We start from the raw sequence: 20,353 nt of genomic DNA on the forward strand, positions 1-20,353 counted from the left end.
TGCACCTTACACTCTATGTAAACAGAAAACTGGTCCTGCACATCTCCTTCTTGCTATAAATGCAGGTTCTCGACTATTTAACATTTTCAACCTGGGAAAGAGATTCAGACTATCCATCCTACCCATACTTCTAATAATTTTATAAAGTGCTATCAAATCTCCTCTCAGCCTCTCATTCACCTTACAGCTCCAACCCTCTAATTCAAGCAACATCTCTTCCTTACCCTTTCCAAAAGCTCCACAAACCCTGCAACCAGAATTGTACAAAACCCGCCAGTGCAGCATCACACAAGGATTTATATAGCTGCAACGTGATTTCCTTACTCTTAGACTCAATGCCCCAAGCAATGAAGCCATGCATGACATCCTGTTTACTTGTGGGGTCACTTTAGGGAAAACTATCTGTTGGTCTGAAACATGATGTTCTCTGACCTGCTGAGTACGTTTAGCATTGTACGATTTTATTTCCAGTATCCGTATTTCTTTTTGCTTTCAGCCATTTAAAAGGGAACTTGTGCTGTGAGGCACTTGGGTTTGAGGCATTTCCCCATGCACTGATACATACATTTTTATCTTATTTTAAAAAAATAAGCCTCGCAACCTAGCTGAATCCTGTGCTATCAGAGCACTTACGAGGCAAGAGATGTGACCAAGGCAACCAAAAAATTGCTGCACACACGAATGATGGGCTCAAAAGCAGAATCTGACTGCATTGTAACTGTCATCTGAATCTTTGCCTAAGATTACAACCTTGAAATCACTCAAGGGGATTCAAAAATAATAGCGGTAGAAATGTCAAGCGTATGAACAGGCAGAGTCTTTAGTTCTGTATCAATTGGACAGGAAATAGTCAATCTGAGCTTCGTACTTGCTTAACCCATTCGTGCACACACCAATCGTTAACCCTTTGCATCTACAGATAGCTCAGATACATTATCACTGTCCTGGCCAACCGCAAGCAGTATTCAAAGCATCATTTCAGAGTTCGATAGAAGCTGGCTGATTTTTCTTTCCTCAAGTGAGTAACTGCTGGCTGAGCCACATTCTGGATAGAGGAATAAGACAACCCAGGTGCGAAAGTAGAAAGAATAAAATTTGTGCACTTAATGTTTGATGGCTCTGAGCCTGTACTCACTGAAGTTTAGAAGCATGAGGGGAAACCTCATTGAAACATAGCAAATATTAGAAGGCCTAGTTAGAGTGGACATGAAGAGGATGTTTCTAGGACCAGAGGACACAGCATCAGAATAGAAAGACGCCCTTTAGAGCTGAGAGGATGCAGAATTTCTTCAGCCAGAGGGTGGTGAATTTTTGGAATTCATTGCCGTGGATGGCTATGGAAGTCAAATCATTGGGTATATTTAAAGCAGAGGAGGATGATAGGTTCTTGATTAGTAAGGATGTCAAAGGAGAAGGCAGAGAGGGATACTAAATCAGCCATGGTTGAATGATGAAGCAGACTCAATGGGTGAATGAGCTAATTCTTCTCCTATGTCTTACGGTTTTAGATTGAGCTTACAGTGCACATTGATAATGGATCAGAGAATAAGGGTGAAGGAAAAGAGCAGATCAGAAATGGGGAAAAAGGTTGATTAAGCAGTTGACAGCAAACAGATGGAGTTGCTCTGTCAAAAGGCAAAGTGTGTCACTGGTCTCAAGACTGTTCATTAACATTCAGCAGTGAAATGATTGATGGGTATATCAGAACTTTCAAACCAGGTACAATCGAATGGGTCATGTAACTGTTCAGAGCTCATAACTTTTCTAAATACCAATCCTCAGGGCAGATCTGTTAGTTCAAGATAAGCCCACACATTTCAAGCACTGAGGTATATGCACATACACACACTCAATCCCCACTGTTAATGAAAATGACTGATACCTTCCTCTGCAAGTGTGAAATAAAACACACTCCACACTTGCAGAATTAACAGCATAACTCTGTTAAGAGGACTGAGGTTCAGAATGTGTAGCACTGGGCAACACCCAAAATTTTTAAAGTGCAGCACAGCAAATATGTGGAGCTGAAATATATTACAAGGATAATTTAAGCAGCTGAAAGATAGATTTCCAAACACTAAAAGCATCAAAGAACATGCATAAGAGCATAAGACATAGGAGCAAAACGTTCTACACTATTTTGTCATAGCTGATTTAGTTTCCCCTCTCAACCCCACTTTCCTGCCTTCTCCACATAACATTTGACACCCTTACTAATCAAGAACCTATCAACCTCCACTTTAAATATTCCCAATAACTGGGCCTCCACAGCAGTCTATGGCAATGAATTCTAAGGATTTACCACTCTCTGGCTACCACACAGAAAAGTAAAGATTATAGTATTAAGATTCAGGACCAACGTCCAACATGGTGACTGGCAGGCAGCTCGAAAGACTGAAAACCACTCCTCTGCTTCTATGTATCTTTGTGTGCATCACACCTCCCTCCTCATAGCTACTATTAGCAAATGTTATTCCCCCTTCACCATTCCCATTTCCCTCTCTCACCTTTTTCCCTTCCTGCCCAGCACCCCCTCTGATGCTCCTCCCTTTCTTCCATGGCCTTCTACTCTCTTCTATCAGATTCCCCTTCCTCCAATCAACTTCCCAGCTCTTTACTTCATCCCTCCCCCTCTCCCGGCTTCACCTATCACCTTGTACTTCTTCCTCCCCTCCCCCCACCTTCTTACTCTAACATCTCATCTTTGTTTCTGGTCCTGATGAAGGGTCTCGGCCCGAAACATCAAACGTTTATTCATTTCCATGGATGCTGCCTGGCCTGCTGAGTTCCTCCAGCATTTTGTGTTTGTTGCCATCTTATTTTCAATTCTTACAGAAACGGTGTAAAGATTTCACTTGATTAAACAGGCAAAACAGCACCTTTCATAATTTTTGCAATTCTGTGCCAATATACAGGGATGCATAAAATGCAGGAGACAATATTCACTACACATTTGAAAAATCTACCCAATCAGTTCCATCCTCTTCCACCTTTTGCTCATAACCGTTAAGATTTTCATTTCAAGGATCTGATAATGCTGTGAAGCATTTTGAACATTTTCTTAATATAACATTGGTACATAAATACATTCTGACAGAAATATTTCAAATGTCACTAGAAACAGGGATGGTGCTGGAGGATTGGCGTATTGCTCATGTTGTTCCATTGTTTAAAAAGGGTTCTAAGAGTAAGCCTAGCAATTATCGGCCTGTGAGTTTGACATCAGTGGTGGGTAAATTGATGGAAAGTATTCTTAGAGATGGTATATATAATTATCTGGATAGACAGGGTCTGATTAGGAACAGTCAACATGGATTTGTACGTGGAAGGTCATGTTTGACAAATCTTATTGAATTTTTTGAAGAGGTTACTAGGAAAGTTGACGAGGGTAAAGTGGTGGATGTTGTCTATACGGACTTCAGTAAGGCCTTTGACAAGGTCCCATATGGAAGGTTGGTTAGGAAGGTTCAATCGTTAGATATTAATATTGAAGTAGTAAAATGGATTCAGCAGTGGCTGGATGGGAGACGCCAGAGAGTGGTGGTGGATAACTGTTTGTCAGATTGGAGGCTGGTGACTAGTGGTGTGCCTCAGGGATCTGTACTGGGTCCACTGTTATTTGTCCTGTACATTAATGATCTGGATGATGGGGTGGTAAATTGGATGAGTAAGTATGCAGATGATACTAAGATAGGTGGAGTTGTGGATAATGAAGTAGGTTTTCAAAGCTTGCAGAGAGATTTAGACCACTTAGAAGAGTGGGCTGAAAGATGGCAGATGGAGTTTAATGCTGATAAATGTGAGGTGCTACATTTTGGTAGGACTAATCAACATAGGACATACATGGTAAATGGTAGGGCACTGAAGAATGCAGTAGAACAGAGAGATCTAGGAACAATGGTACATAGTTCCCTGAAGGTGAAATCTCATGTGGATAGGGTGGTGAAGAAAGCTTTTGGTATGTTGGCCTTTATAAATCAGAGCATTGAGTATAGGAGTTGGGACGTAATGTTGAAATTGTACAAGGCATTGGTGAGGCCAAATTTGGAGTATTGTGTACAGTTTTGGTCACCGAATTATAGGAAAGATGTCAACAAAATAAAGAGAGTACAGAGAAGATTTACTAGAATGTTACCTGGGTTTCATCACCTAAGTTACAGAGAAAGGTTGAATAAGTTGGGTCTTTATTCTTTGGAACGTAGAAGGTTCAGGGGGGACTTGACAGAGGTATGTAAAATTATGAGGGGGATAGATAGAGTTAACGTGGATAGGCATTTTCCATTGAGAGTGGGGGAGATTCAAACAAGAGGACATGAGTTGAGAGTTAAAGAGCAAAAGTTTAGGGGTAACATGAGGGGGAACTTCTTTACTCAGAGAGTGGTAGCTGTGTGGAATGAGCTTCCAGCAGAAGTGGTTGAGGCAGGTTCAATGTTGTCATTTAAAGTTAAACTGGACAGCTATATGGACAGGAAAGGAATGGAGGGTTATGGGCTGAGTGTAGGTCGGTGGGACTAGGCGAGAGTAAGAGTTCGGCACGGACTAGAAGGGCCGAGATGACCTGTTTCCATGCTGTAATTGTTATATGGTTATAAATGCAAGTTATATGATTGTGTATTTTCACCTTCATTGTGAAAGTTACTATTGAATCAGTTTACACTACTTTCCAGACTGCTATGCATAAATTTCAATGTCTTACCACTTGTTTTGCTGACATTAATGTACAGATAAATATCCCCAGAGAAACCAAAGCAATTGAAATATACTTCGCAAATGTGTATCTGTGAAAGAGAAGAAAATAAGCTAAAAATCTTGTTTGGTGACACAACAATCTATTAGTTTAAAACTGCTTCTGTCGAGAATGGGTGCAGAGTGGAATGTAGTTTAACTCTCCACACACCTCATGGTTCAAAAGCAGGTTCTTCTCCTCTGCCTTCAGATTTCTGAATGGTTCTTGAATCATGACATATACTACAAAAATAAATAAATGTTTGTCTTTGCACTTTGCTGCTGCCACAAAAAACAAATTTAACTTAGTGATGTTAAATCTGATTTGGATTACAAGGAGCCTTAAACTATTATTTCTTTTCTTCTATATTATGTATTGTATTGAGCTGCTGCTTCTAAGTTAACAAATTTCACAACACATGCCGGTGATAATAAACCCAATTCTGATTAGATGCACCTCTTCAATCGAAGTCCTGCCTTAACAAAGAAACCACCCTATTAATTCTTATAATTAGTTCTCAGGGCACTTGAACTAATGGCAGAGCAGACATTTATTATCCATTCAGTGGGCGCTTCAATTTGATGATGCTGGTCAGCTTTTCAATCACTGGATACAAATGAGTGTCCTGCCAGCTCACTTCAGTCGTCATTTAAAAGTTGACTAGATTAGTGTGAAACTACAGTTACATAGAGAAAAGACAGGCAGGCCAGTACTTCTCCCAAACGTGACTGGAATCCTGGCCAATATTAATCCTTCAACCAGCATAATTAAAATGAACTGCAATGTTTGCCACTTTACAATGTAAAAATTACCTGCCATGCAGTCATTCATTACCTCAAAGACTACACATTAAGGCATTTCAATGGATGTAAAATACCATGATAATTAAAAACAGTATTTTTGAGGGCTTTTTATTCTATTTCCTAATTATCTTTATCCAAAAGCCGTGTCAGCAGTCTATTATTTTCACTCGTTCCTAATTTACCATCAAATTCCCTCAACTGTTTGCCTATAGCATAGCGCTGACTTGATCAGTACACGGAGACACAACAGGCAGAATAATAAAAACTGACCTTTTCTTTAATATGACAATTCCCAGTACCATGTTGGCAATCAAAGAGCCCTGGAAAATAACAGAAAAACGTCACACAAATTCTAGTTATACAATTGCTCTCTCTTTTCTGAGAAAATGCATTTAATTAATAAAATCAATTATGACCAGTCTGCCCAGCAATCGGCCCTTGAGGAAATTATTTACTGTTATTGGGATATCCATTCTAAAATTCAATGACTTCCTTCTGTTTTTATCAAAATAATAAAACCTTGGGATGAAGGCAGTAATTCATGCTTCTTTTGCCAACTTAATGAAAATGAGATGGCTGGAGATCCCTTGCAACTATATTACTATATTCTTAAAGGAGACCGAACTCGAGATTTGTGATTCAATTGGATGTCACACTTAAGTCACACAAACTTCCATGGAAAAGGTTATTCGCTGCTTTCGATTATCCAATCTAAACCATGCTCTAAATTCATCCATTTTGAAGCCAAAATATATTAGAAAATAGAAGTGACCTTATTCATCTGTTACCTGTATTATACTCAGTAGCCACTTTATTAAGATCAGGCGTGGAACTCAGTGTGGTCTTCTGCTGTTATAGCCCACCCACTTCAAGGTCCTACTTGGATGCTCTTCTGCACACTGCTATTCTCATGCGTGGTTATCTGAGTTATTGCCGCCTTCCTGTCAGCTTGAACCAATCTGGGCATCTTCCTCTGAACTCTCTCATTAGCAAGGCATTTTCGTCCACAGAACTGCCGCTCACTAGATTTTTTTTTTGTTTTCACACTATTCTCCTTAAACTCTATAGAGATTGTTATGCCTGAAAGTCCCAGGAGGTCAACAGTTTTTGAGATAATCAAGCCAGGCACCAACAATCATTCCACGATTAAAGTAATTTAGAACACATTTCTTCTCCATTCTGATATTTGGTCTGAACAACAAATGAACCTCTTGACCATGTCTGCATGCTTTTCTGCATTGAGTTGTTGCCACGTGATTGACTGATTAGACACTTGTAGGGATGAGGTGTATCTAATAATGAGGACACTAGGTGTATATACAAATAGTATATATGCACTACTCAAACACAAGCCATACATACTGTCATAGTCTCCAGTTTCATTATTTGTTTTTATATTGATAGGTAAGAAACTACTTACTGATCTGAAGATCATGTGCAAAGGCATTGGAATATTGAAGTTGAGGGCATAATTATTAACCACACTCACAACGAAAAACATGGACACCATAATGAAGTAGTTCCTATGTGAAAAAGAAAGAAAACAGAGAAAAGATAAAAAAAAGTAAATTGAAGAGCGATTCCTTCATCTACCATCCCACATGAGACTACCAGATTAACAAATGCAAAATGCTAGAACTCAGCAGGTCAGGCAGCATCTATGGAGAGGAATAAACAGTCAACATTTCAGGGCAAGACCCTTCATTAGGACTAGAGAGGAAGGGGAAAGAAGCCAGGGTAAGAAGGTGCAGGAAGGGGAAAGAGTACAAGCTGATACCAGTAGGGGAATTTCTTTAACAGATGTTCAAGTAGAATAGCAAGGCAATGTACTTCACAGGAATGAGAAAGAACTGCAAGACATCTGGAAGCTTCCTGCACAAATACGAGAGGAATTTTAGATCATACTCTTTCCTGAAGCAAAGGATTGAGAGGGGCATCTCAAGAGCTTAAAGTCTAGGCAGATGAAGATACTCCCCCAAGGAGCAAAGTGATTAATAATTGGTCCCATGCAAGAGACCAGATGGAAAAGAACACGGATCTGAAAGCTGTAAACATTACTTAGGTGTTTCGGCTACAGAAGATCACAAACAAGGAAGAGCATTTCGAAACATGAATTCTAGTTACTGTTACACAAACTAGTATCCAACCCCTCCAAAAAGAGAACTTTTCCGGTACCTCAAAGGAATTGCTCTGGGCTTTGTGAGAAAGTGAGCTTGAAAGATTAAGCCTTCCAGTGCTATAAACAGGAACTGTCCAAATGTCACAATGTTCCCACATCCTGGAAAATCCCTGAAAAAAAGAATATTTTTAAACTACAAGTGCAATAAAACTGATAGCTTAGCAGCAAATTCCAATAACCTGAACTTTTCTTTGTATAAATTGCTCTTCCTATGAAAAAAATAGGACAGAATCAAATCAATAAATCAGAGTTAAAAATTAATGAACAATTCTCAGTGGACACATGAATGCACTAAATCAAGAATAATTATGTAGTAAAGCTATGGACTGACAAATCATCGGGACCTGTAAAACTTCACTCCACATCTCTAAAGAAAATGTAGGTGAGATATGTGATGCGTTGGTTTTCATTTTACAGAATTCCCTAGATTCAAGGAAGGATCCAGGAAACTGGAAATAGGAAATATTACTCCTTTATTCAAAATAAGATGCAGAGAATGGAACGTTACAAATCGGGAAGCTTTACAACCACCACAGGAAAAACTGTGCAAGTTATCATTGAAGATGCCAGTACTCAGAAAAATTCCAGTTATCAAGCAAAGTCAATGTGACTTTTGTAAGAGAGAGGTCACATTTGGCGAACTCACTGAATTTCTATGTGAACGAAGAGGAAATGTGAATATACTATAATCAAATATGCAAAAGGAATTTGATTAGATGCTACATCAAAGATATTTGTGGAAAATCTCATGGTGTGGAAGGTAAATATTTACAAGGACAGAAGACTGACAGGCAAACAGGAAAGAGAATTGACCTTCTTCTGGTTGGCAAAGTATAACGATTGATATGCCGCAAGGATCTGTACAAGAACCCGCAACCTCTTATCATTGATACAAATGCCTTGGAAGATGTGACTGCTACATTTGTTGCTGAGATAATAATAAAGTAGGAAAGTAAATTGTGAAGAAAAGAAAGCTACAAATTAGTGTGGAGAAATTAGTGAGTGGGCAACGACCTGACAAATGGAATATAATGAGGGAAAATGTGAAACCGCCCATATTGAGAAGAAAGCTAAAAAAAAAATCCAAATGATGTGGGAATACTGAGTTCTGGAATGCAGAATATCTTGGTGGGTTGCCTAGTGGATGATGGGCAAAAGGATAGCTTAGAAATTAAAGATAAAGATCAGCTTTATTTGTCACATGTACATCGACACACAGTGGAATGTGTTGGTTGTGTCACCGACCAACACCGTGTGAGGATGTTGTGGGCAGCAGACTACAAGTGTTGCCATGCTTCTGGTGCCAACGCAGCATCCGCAGAACTTACCAACCCTAACTGTACATTTTTGGAATATGGGAAGAAGCTGGAGGGAAATCCACGTGGTCACAGGGAAAATGGACAAGCTCTTTACAGACAGCAGTGAGAAATGAAACCAAATCAGTGATCACTCATGCTGTAAAGCGTTACACTAACCGCTACATTACTGGTCCAGCAAAAAGATGGAAAAATAACAATGTTTTGGGCCAAAACATGAACAATTCCTTTTCAACCACAGATGTGGCTCGACCCACTGATCTCCAGCAGACTGTCTCCATGTCCAGATTCCAGCATCCTTGTGTCTTCTGTCTTATAGGAAAGGTTGGACAAGCTAGATGATCCCAACAGAGTCTGCGAGTTCGAAACACACAAGATGCTGAGAGGTATCGACAAGGTGGGTGTGAAGAGGATGTTTCTTGCCGATGAAGCTAGTGCTAGAAGTTCGCCACTTCAAACAAAAGTTTCTTTTTTATAAAACATCTCTTTATTGCTTTTACAGAATAAAAAGAAAACACATTAGATCATCTATAGATTTGAAAGTACAACAAATTTAAAGGAAAAAATACAATACAGAAGAAATCAAAAGAAAAAAAAACACACAAAAAAAGCAAACACCGCACCATTAAAAAAAGCAGTCAATTCAGTTCGTTACTTTCATCATCCTGAATATTGTTCTCCAGAAACTTGTAGAATATGTTCCAAGTTTCCTGAAATTTGCCAAGTTTGTTTTTTGTGATGTAGCTTATCTTTTCTAGAGCAAGGTAAGAAGTCATTCCTTTCAGCCATCGTGAGAGTCCACTGGTTGTTGGTTTCTTCCATGAATAGACTATGCAGCGTTTGGCTTCCAAAAAACAAATATTAAGCCGAGATGTTACATTTTTGAAGGTTACAAAGTCCTTTGGATAAATATTCAGAGTACATAATTTAGGATCAAGGGGCACCTTTTTTCCAATAATCTGACTAATTAAATCCAGCATCTTCTTCCAGAAGCAGATTACAGTATCTGGGGGCACTCCCACATACAACGGAACAGAGACCCCTTTTGGTGGTTACATTTAATGCATGTGCCTGGAACGTTGGGGTTAAAGTGATGCAACCTGACTGGAGTAGTGTACTGTCTGGTTATCCACTTGTAATAATTTAGAATGAGTGTTCACTGATTGAGTGTGAACTAAGGAACAAGCTTCTGACCACTCTTTCTCTGACAGATTCTCATGCAAGTCAGTTCTCCATGCTTGTAGTATGTTGTTTGATGACTCTTTGCATTTACTTGCAAACAAATTGTATAATACAGACACATGTCCCTAGCTTCAGATAATTTCAGAGTGATGTCTTCTAGGGTAGATAAAGGAGGGAGCTTCAAACTGTAACCTTGTCTGGACATAATAAAACTTCGCAACCGAAGGTATTTAAAAAAGTGTTTTGTTGGAATTCCATATGTGGCCTCGAATTCTTCAAATGACATAAATGTATTGCCATTATAAAGATCAGACACCTTAGCTATGCCTCGGTTCGACCAAGTTTTAAAACCAGGTACTGCTTTGCTGGGCCAGAAGCTACCATTACCAAAGACAGGAGTAAACTGGGAAAACTGTGATGTCTCTCCCAAATACGCAAGAGCATCGTGCCAAACCATTATTGTATTTTTTTAAGAAAGGATTTTTAGTTTGTTTGACCAGTTTTTTATCATCTGCTGAATACACATATAGTTCTAGAGGGATATTGATCGACTGGGATTCCATTGAGACCCAAGTAGGGAAGTGATCCTTAACAAAGTAAAACACTCCTGCTCTAATTTGGGCTGCCCAGAAATACCATATAAGATTTGGTAGCTGTAAGTCGCTTCTATCGTACGGCAGATATTATAGGGAAAGCCTGAGTCATGGACGTCTATTATCCCAGATAAAATTAGAACAAATTTTCTTTAATAAATAAAAGAAAGATGATGGAGGAGAAAGTGGGATAGATTGGAAAAGGTACAGGAACTTTGGTAAAATTGATATTTTTAGATGTTTATACGTCCAATCAAAGATATGGGCAATTTCGTCCATCTGATTATAAGTTGAATAACTGAGTCTGTGAGAGGGTTATAATTAGTTGGGATAATTTTATCAATAGTAGGAGTAATTTAAACACCCAAATAAGTAAAACCCTGGTCTGACACCATAAATGGCGTTTGAAGTGGGGGATTGAGTCTCTCATCTTTATCCATGAATAATATTGCAAATTTGTTGTTGTTTATTTTATAGCCTGCAAAAGTACCAAAAGTACTTATCAGATCAACTAACGCAGGTAATGTTTGTTTTAAGTTGGAGCAAAACAAAGTGACGTCATCCACGTGCAGGGCTATGCGATGTTCTGTATCTCCTCTAGTTACTCCTGCTATGTTAGCCTGTTTTTGAATTACCATAGAAAGTGGCTCAATAGCCAGGAAAAACAGGAGGGGAGATGGGGGACAGCCCTGTCTTGCTCCCTGTTGGGAGTTTAAAAGGTGCCGAAAAAAGCCCTTAGTTAAAATTTCAGCCTGTGGGTTAGAATAAAGAAGCTGTATCCACCTTAGAAATTTTCCCCCTATACCAAATCTTTCTAAAACTTTAAATAGATATTGCCATTTCACTCTGTCAAAGGCTTTCTCGGCATCCAATGACAGAATAGCGCTATCAGAACTTCCAGATTTTTCATAAAGTATATTAAGCACTCTTCGAATGTTGTGGAAGCCCTGCCTTCCCTTAACAAATCTGTTTTGGTCAGGGTGGACCATTTTTGGCAAGAGTGGCTCCAGCCTCTTAGCTAATACCTTACAGAGAATTTTGAGATCATTGTTCAGAAGTGAGATTGGCCCATAAAATCCACATAGGGACGGTGGTTTTCCAGGTTTAAAAGTAGTGTAATTACTGCCACATTAAGGGAGGGGGGAAGGGATCCAGTGTCAAATGACTCCTGATACATAACAAGCAGAGGTGGAATTAATTTAGTCATAAAGATTTTATGTATTTCAATCGGAATTCCATCGGGCCCAGGAGTTTTCCCTCCCTCCATGTTAGTTACAGATTCAGACAATAAATTAAACTCCAGCGAGGTCAAGGACGTTTCATCCAGGGGTGTAAATTCTAACAAGTCGAGAAATTCCTTTTGTACTTGTGGAGCTAAATCTGTATAACTCAGAATATTCAGATGTTGGTATCTCAAAAAGATATTGTTTATTTCTTTTGGGTCAGCAGTTGTCACCCCCTCATTGATTGTATGGCGTTTACTGCCCTTTCTGTTTGTATCTGTTTGATGTGCCAGGCCAAGAGTTTACTAGCCTTTTCACCCTGCTCAAAATAGGATTGCTTCCGTCTCATCAAACTTTTTGTTGCCTTATTAATGGCCATACATTATATTTAGCTCTCAGTTTGTTAAGTTCTGCAAATAGCTGCCGAGAGGGATTTTGAAATATTTCAGATTCAGTCTCTTTTATTCTTTTTTGAAGCTGTTCTATTTCCAATTTAAAAGATTTATGTCTAAAGCTGGTAAAGCTAATCATCTGACCTCTTAGAAAGGCTTTAAAGGCTTCCCACCTTATAGCAGCAGATATCTGGTCCGTATTATTTCCAAAATAGTAGTCTACCTGTTCTCCAATAAACGCTATAAATTCTGGATCCCTAAGCCAAATCGTTTGAAGCCGCCATCTGGAGGAGTAATGTAAAGCATTAGGCAGGTTCAAAATAAATGAAACTGGGGCGTGATCTGAAATTGTTATGCTATTGTACCCAGCAGCTTATAATTGTGGATATTAAAGCAGCTGAAACTAAGAAATAATCAATTCTGGAAAAGGCCTGGCAAGTGCTAGAATAGCAGGAAAAAGTTAGTTTATCTGGGTACTTCCTTCTCCACACAGCAACTAAATTGAAGTCTTCAGCGCATTGCAATAAGTATTTTCTTGTCTGATGGTGAGAGGTATCTATCCCATTAGATCTTTCTAGTTTAGGTTGAAGTGCACAATTAAAATCACCACCTCCAATAAGATGGCCCGGCAGAGCAGCTAATGATAAAAACAGACGTCTGAAAAAAGCTGGATTGTCATCATTTGTCCCATGCATATTGACCAAATTAAACCTGTTTGAGAAAATTTCGCATTGAGTAATGAGGTATCTGCCAGATTGGTCTTCAGTAACACTGACAAGGTGGAAAGGCACCGACTTATGTATAATGGTTATTACCCCCCCCCCCCCCCCCCACATGAGTGTGAGCTGGAAGACGCCGAAAAAACCTGTCCCGGCCATCTCCTCCTTACTCTAACTATATCCTCAGCAGTTAAATGGGTCTCTTGCAGAAAAACTGTATTGGCTTTTAATTGTCTTATCCTACTCATGACTTGCTTTAACTTGACAAGTTTAGTTAATCCTCTTACATTCCAAGAGGTAAACTGAAGCTCGCAGGGCATAGGCTATTAGTTATAATTTCAATCACGTTGAGCTGAATTGATTTAGAATGATTGCCAACATAACAAAAGAAGATGAGTAAAAACCAGTAAATAGTACCTAAAACATGGTAAACATAACTCAGTGTACTTCTCAAACTGAAATACACCCAGCCCACGATGAACACCTCCTGACGGCCCTGAAAGAGGGCATAATTATGGAGCTTAACTGGTCTTCCCTCGCCGTCATCATGGTGAGGAACAGCATGGCCAACAGCCAGAACAGAGCCCAAATGTTATCAGTAGTAGAGAATATTACAACCAAATTTATACCAAGAGTCTTTATCAAATTTAACCTGGTTGTAGTTACAGTGCCACTGAAGATAATGAGAACCGATGCAAGTTTATTAGCATAAACAATGCAGTGGGTAACACACCGCTAACGTTCGTTAGTGTTCATTTATGTCCCTCAGGCACTATTGAAGCAAAAGTCAAAAAACTGCTGTACTGTCTCACTTGCCCGCAGCCTCCAAGTTGTAGTCCTTCAGCTCCTGCACAAATTTCACCGCTGCCGGTGCACTGTCAAAGGTGCGGCGTTTTCTTTTGTAGATCACCAGCAGTTTAGCAGGGTGAATTATCCTGTACCGTAGGTCCAGGATGGAGAGAGAGGCTAACTCTTTCTTCACTGGATCAAAAATTTTCCTTCGCCTGAGGAGCTCGGCAGAGACGTTGGGGAAAAACATGATTCTCTGATTGTCGAAAAGTACAGGTTCTTTCAGCCTGGCAGCCTTCATAACCCGGGTCTCATCCGCGTAGTTTAAGAACTCCATTATCACTACCCTGGGTCGTTTAGCTGACTGTTCTTCAACATTGTTAGCCCAGCCAATTCTGTGCGCTCTCTCAATCAGCAGGGGCCCAGGAAGTTTTCAGCACCGAGCACCTCGGGGGTCCATTTTTCCAAAAAATAGACCATATCAGCCCTACCAGGTGAAGGTTAGAACGGCGGATACGGTTTTCCAAGTTGTCCACTTTAAACACTAACGCCTCCATAGCTGCTTTCATGGTTGTATTTTGATTACGCAGAGGCGGTATCATCTCGATTAGTGCTAATTCTATCTTCGGCTTCTGTAATGCGCACTGTGACAGCTTTCAGATCAGCTTGTACTCCTTGTACAGCGTTTAGTAGCCCGTCAAATCTCGACACAAAGTCATCTTTCATTGTTTGAATAGCGTTTAGGATTTGGTTTGGGCCGTGCTAGCATCTGTTGCCTTTTCTTCACCAGCATTGTCGTTAGCTTGCACCGCATGGTTACAGGTGGAGTCTAATTTCGAAGACTGCTGCACCTGCTTTGTTGGTTTCGGTGGCATTTAGGCTATCACTCAGTTTCCAATCAGACAAACTGGAGCTGTTTAGGTAATTCGAGGTTGTTTGGTTGCATAATTTCAACACTTTTTGGAGGAGCTGTGACACATGTCTGCTCAGCACCGCGCCATCAAATAAAAGGTTTCCTTATCCAAGACGAGACAATTACCTTTTCTGAGGGCTAGTAAGCGGAGGCGGCAACACCTCAACCATGATTATTCTAAACACCGGTGCTCCACAAGGATATGTCCTCAGTCTCCAACTCTCATGACCTTGTCGCCAGATTCTGATCTAACTCTGTTCACAAGATTGCAGATGACACCATCGTAGGAGGCCATATCTCAAACAACAATGAGTCAGAGTACAGGAAGCTGATGTCTTGACGCCATGTCACAAAACTAACAACCTTTCCCTCAAACACAACAGCTGGTTATTGACTTCGGGCGGGGAGGGGGGATGATGCACATGCTCTGTGCACTACATCAACAGTGCTGAGGTGGAGAGCTTCAATATCCAAGGAGGGATCATCACCAACAGCCTGTCCTGCTCCAACCACATGGACACCATGGCCAAGAAAGCTCACCATCACTTCTACTTCCTCAGAAGGCTAAAGAAATCTGGCATGTCACAATCAAACTTTACCAATTTTTATCAATACACCATTCTCTGCGGATGCATAACGGTAAGGCAATTGCTGAACATGCAACTGAGGAACTGCAGAGAGTTGTGCACACACCTCAGCACATCTCAGAAAGCAGTCTAACCCGCTGTAGACTCTGTCAACACATCCTGCAGCCAGCATAATCAAATACCACACCACACCCACCTCAGGTATTCTCTCTTCTATCAGGCTGAAGATACAAAAGCACATACCAGCAGGCCTGAGGACAGCTTACGCCCGCCATTTCAAACTTATTAAACGGTTCCCTAGTACAATAGGATGGATTCTTGACCCTACAATCTACCTCTTTACAATTTTGTACCTTACTGATTACCTGTACTGCCCTTTCTCTGTAGCTGCTACACTTTATTCTGCACAACTTGCTCAACCTCAATACATTGCATGATGATCTGATCTGTATGAACAGAATGCAAGACAAGCTCTTCACTGTTACTTGGTACATGTGGCAATGACATTTCCAGGGAATCTGGAACTCTTTCCATCACCCTTTGATAAAGAAATTATTGATAAGCAAAGGGTGGGAATTTGGAATTGAGGTTACAATCAGATTAGCCACGATCTCAAGGTATGACAGGGGGTTCAGGGGGCTGAGTGATCTACTCCTACTCTTAATTTGATATATATATTGGTTGGTTGTCTCTCCGGGTCTGAGGAAGACTACATTGTGCAGGGTGGCAGTGATTTTTTACGAGGCCGAGCTGCGAGCTCGACATCAACCTGGCACGGATGGAGAGCGCACTCGGGGGCAGTCTGTCGGTCACTGGATCGAACTCGGGAACTTCCATTCTCGAGCCCAGCACTGATCTCACTGCGCCACCAGCCAACCTTTGCACAATGTAACCAGTGCGTGAAAGATATTAAAGCGGAAAAGCCTTGCACAGAGACGATCCCACTCTCTCAGCCTCAGAAGTTAAGATCCACTGGCACAAAGAATTATACGTCTGGCAACTTCCTTGGCTGCATTGGATAGCCGCGTCTTTTTAAGTGCTCTGCCGCGCCCTACGCACTCCACAATGCGCTGCTGCAATGCCTTCTCAGCCACTGAACCCCCGGGGTTTCCTCCGTCTGATCCACCAAAGCAGTCTTCGCATGCTGGGTTGAGCAAATTCCTATCTGACCAAGGGTTTCAGACCCGTTGGCTACCCTCACCTGGTTTAGCCGGCCTGTCGAAGCCTTTGCCCGGGGTGTAGCCGCTGTCGCATGCAAACAGCTACGAGGAGCCACAGGCGACAGCTGGGCATTGGTGGGGACCAACAGATGACGAGCCACTCCAAGGAGTGCGACGAGCCCCCCATCTAGAGGTGCTAACCCTCCCATGCACACTATATATACACATATATAAATATATACACACACACATATGTATACACACACACTGTATATATCCAACATAAGAAAACAAAATAGGAATCACTCTCAAAATAATAGTTTCAAGTTTAACAGGATATTAAGAAAGAGATTCCACCTCTCTAACTTTTCCCATCTCAAGACATCAGGACTGATCATTCACATTTTCTGAACTGTGATATTAGGCTCATAGAAATGGCAGCACAGGATGAAACTATTCTCCATCTTATTTAATGTTGATCATGACATTTCAACGGAGTTAGTTATCCCAGCCCCACTGCATGGTATTCTGAACCTATGGATATCTCCTGCTGAATTCAGTGGGATGTGTGCAACTTGATACCTATTTTTCCTATATCATACATGTATACACTTTAAAAAAAAGTTGTAAAGTTTTCTGGGACGCTCTGAGGTTATGAATTTAAATGAAAGTCTATCAAAAGGAAAGAACAATCTCACTTGATGTTAATAATGCTGTTTCATATTTTGACTGAAGCGTGCACAGGTATTATCTTCTATCAGAACAGTCTAAACATATCAACACACACAAATTGCTGGAGGAACTCAGCAGGCCAGGCAGCATCTATGGCAAAGAGTAAACAGTTGACTTTTCAGGCCAACACCCTTTATCAGGACTGGAAAAAAAGATGAGAAGTCAGAGCAAGAAGGTTGGAGGAGGCAAGGAGGTAGTACAAGGTAGTAGTTGATAGCTGAAAGTGGGAGAGGGGGAAGGGTGTGGTAAAGAGCTGGGAAGCTGATAGGGGAAAGAGATGAAGGGCTGGAGAAGGGAGAATCTGACAGGAGGGTGAAAAGACCACAGAAGAAAGCAAAGGGGTAGGAGCACCAGAGAGAGGTGGTGGACAGGTAATGGGCTCCCGAAGCGACTCCTGTGTCAGTCATCCCTCCCCACTAATCTCCCTCCTGGTACTTATTCTTGCAAATGGAACAAGTGCCATACTAGGCCCTATGTCTCCTCTCTACCCACTTCAATTATGACATGTCAGTCCATGGAATCCTCTACTGCTGCGAGGAGGCAACACTTTATATTCTCTCTAGGTAGCTTCTACCCCGATGACATGAACATCAATTTCTTGAACTTCCAGTAACTGCACCCCCCCCTTCACTATTCCCATTTCCCTCACTTACCTCATGTCCTTCCCTTTCCTCCATGGTCTTCTACCCTCTCCTCTTTTATTCCCTGTTCTCTACCCCTTTATCTCTTTCACCAATCAGCTTCCCAACTCCTTACTTCACAACTGCCCCTACTTCCTCCCCTTCCAACACCTTCTTGCTCTAACTTCTCATCTTTTTTTCCAGTCCTGATGAACGGTGTTGGCCCATAACGTTGCCTGTTCACTCTTTTCCATAGATCCTGCGTGGCCTGCTGAGTTCCTCCAGCATTCAGCATCCAGCAACACCTGCAGGTATTCTGCTCTAGATATATCACTTACTGAACTTTCTTCCTGCAATACAACACTCCAGGCATCCTCTTTAGTTTTCTTCAGCCACCCAATCTATATCAAAATGCAACTGCTAGGTTTTTTGGAAATTTATTCATTTGTGGAATGTGGGCATTGCCAGCTAAGCCAGCATTTATTGCCCATAAGACAAATGAGCAGAAGTTGGCCATTCGGCCCATCGAGTCTGCTCCGCCATTTTATCATGAGCTGATCCATTCTCCCAGTTAGTCCCACTCCCCCACCTTCTCACCATAACCTTTGACGCCCTGGCTACTCAGATACCTATCAAGCTCTGCCTTAAATACACCCAATGACTTGGCCTCCACTGCCATCCGTGGCAACAAATTTCATAGATTCACCACCCTCTGGCTAAAAAAATCTCTTTGCATCTCTGTTCTGAATGGGCAGCCTTCAATCCTGAAGTCATGCCCTCTCATACTAGACTCCCCCATCATGTGAAACAACTTTGCCACATCCACTCTGTCCATGCCTTTCAACATTCGAAATGTTTCTATGAGGTCCCCTCTCATTCTTCTAAACTCCAAGGAATACAGTCCAAGAGCGGACAAACGTTCCTCATATGTTAACCCTCTCATTCCCAGAATCATTCTAGTGAATCTTCTCTGTACCCTCTCCAATGTCCGCACATCCTTTCTTAAATAAGGAGATCAAAACTGCCCACAGTACTCCAAATGAGGTCTTCTCACCAGCGCCTTATAGAGCCTCAACAACACATCCCTGCTCTTATACTCTAGAATTTCCTCTAGAAATGAATGCCAACATTGCATTCGCCTTCTTCACCACCAATTCAACCTGGAAATTAACCTTAAGGGTATCCTGCATGAGGACTCCCAAGTCCTGTTACATCTCAGAACTTTGAATTCTTTCCCCATTTAAATAATAGTCTTCCCATTTATTTCTTCTGCCAAAGTGCATAACCATACACTTTCCAACATTGTATTTCATTTGCCACTTCTTTGCCCATTCTTCCAATCTATCTAAGTCTCTCTGCGGACTCTCTGTTTCCTCAGCACTACCAACCCCTCCATCTATCTTCGTATCATCAGCAAACATAGCCACAAAGCCATCTATTCCATAATCCAAATCGTTGATGTACAATGTAAAAAGAAGCAGCCCCAAGATGGACCCCTGTGGAACACCACTGGTAACCGGCAGCCAACCAGAATAGGATCCCTTTATTCCCACTCTCTGTTTCCTGCCAATCAGCCAACGCCCTATCCACGTATGTAACTTTCCCGTAATTACATGGGCTCTTATCTTGTTAAGTAGCCTCATATGTGGTACCTTGTCAAAGGCCTTCTGAAAATCCAAATATACAACATCCACTGCATCTCCCTTGTCTAGCCTACTTGTAATTTCCTCAAAAAATTGTAATAGGTTTGTCAGGCAGGATGTTCCTTTAAGGAAACCATGCTGAGTTCTGCCTATCTTGTCATATGCCTCCAGGTACTCCATAACCTCATCCTTGACAATCGACTCCATCAACTTGCCAACCACCGATATTTAGCTAAAGGTCTGTAATTTCCTTCTTGCTTCCTTGCCCCCTTCTTAAATAGCGGAGAGACATTTGCAATCTTCCAGTCCTCCGGAACCATGCCAGAATCTATCGACTTTTGAAAGATCATCGCTAGTGCCTCCACAATCTCCACAGCTACTTCCTTCTGAACACGAGGGTGCATTCCATCTGGTCCGGGAGATTTATCTACCTTTAGACTATTCAGCTTCCTGAGTACTTTCTCTGTTGTAATTGCGACTGCGCACACTTCTCTTCCCTGCCACCCTTGAGTGTCCGGTATACCGCTGATGTCTTCCTCAGTGAAGACTGACGCTAAATACTCTTTCAGTTCCTCCGCCATCTCCTTATCTCCCATTACAATTTCTCCAGCATTATTTTCTATTAGTCCTATATCTACTCTCACCTGTCCTTTACTCTTTATATACTTGAAAAAGCTTTTAGTATCCTCTTTGATATTATTTGCTAGCTTCCTTTCATAGTTAATCTTTTCCCTCTTAATAACCTTCTTCGTTTCCTTTAGTAAGCTTTTAAAAAC

The 20,353-nt window shown here is 41.1% G+C and overlaps 1 protein-coding gene across 1 annotated transcript in view; it reads right to left on the reverse strand.

Annotated features, from left to right (window-relative positions):
* slc35b4 (solute carrier family 35 member B4) overlaps positions 1 to 20,353 on the reverse strand; it is a 50,256-nt gene that overhangs the window by 15,174 nt on the left and 14,729 nt on the right. The window contains exons 2-5 of the mRNA XM_072241141.1: positions 7,705 to 7,818; positions 6,950 to 7,052; positions 5,800 to 5,849; positions 4,697 to 4,778 (exon numbers count right to left, since the gene is read on the reverse strand). Of these exons, the coding sequence (XP_072097242.1) occupies positions 4,697 to 4,778; positions 5,800 to 5,849; positions 6,950 to 7,052; positions 7,705 to 7,818 (349 nt within the window). The remainder of the gene's footprint in view (positions 1 to 4,696; positions 4,779 to 5,799; positions 5,850 to 6,949; positions 7,053 to 7,704; positions 7,819 to 20,353) is intronic.

This window comes from Mobula birostris, chromosome 23 (assembly GCF_030028105.1).
Source record: "Mobula birostris isolate sMobBir1 chromosome 23, sMobBir1.hap1, whole genome shotgun sequence".
In the NCBI taxonomy this organism is placed as follows: domain Eukaryota; kingdom Metazoa; phylum Chordata; class Chondrichthyes; order Myliobatiformes; family Myliobatidae; genus Mobula; species Mobula birostris.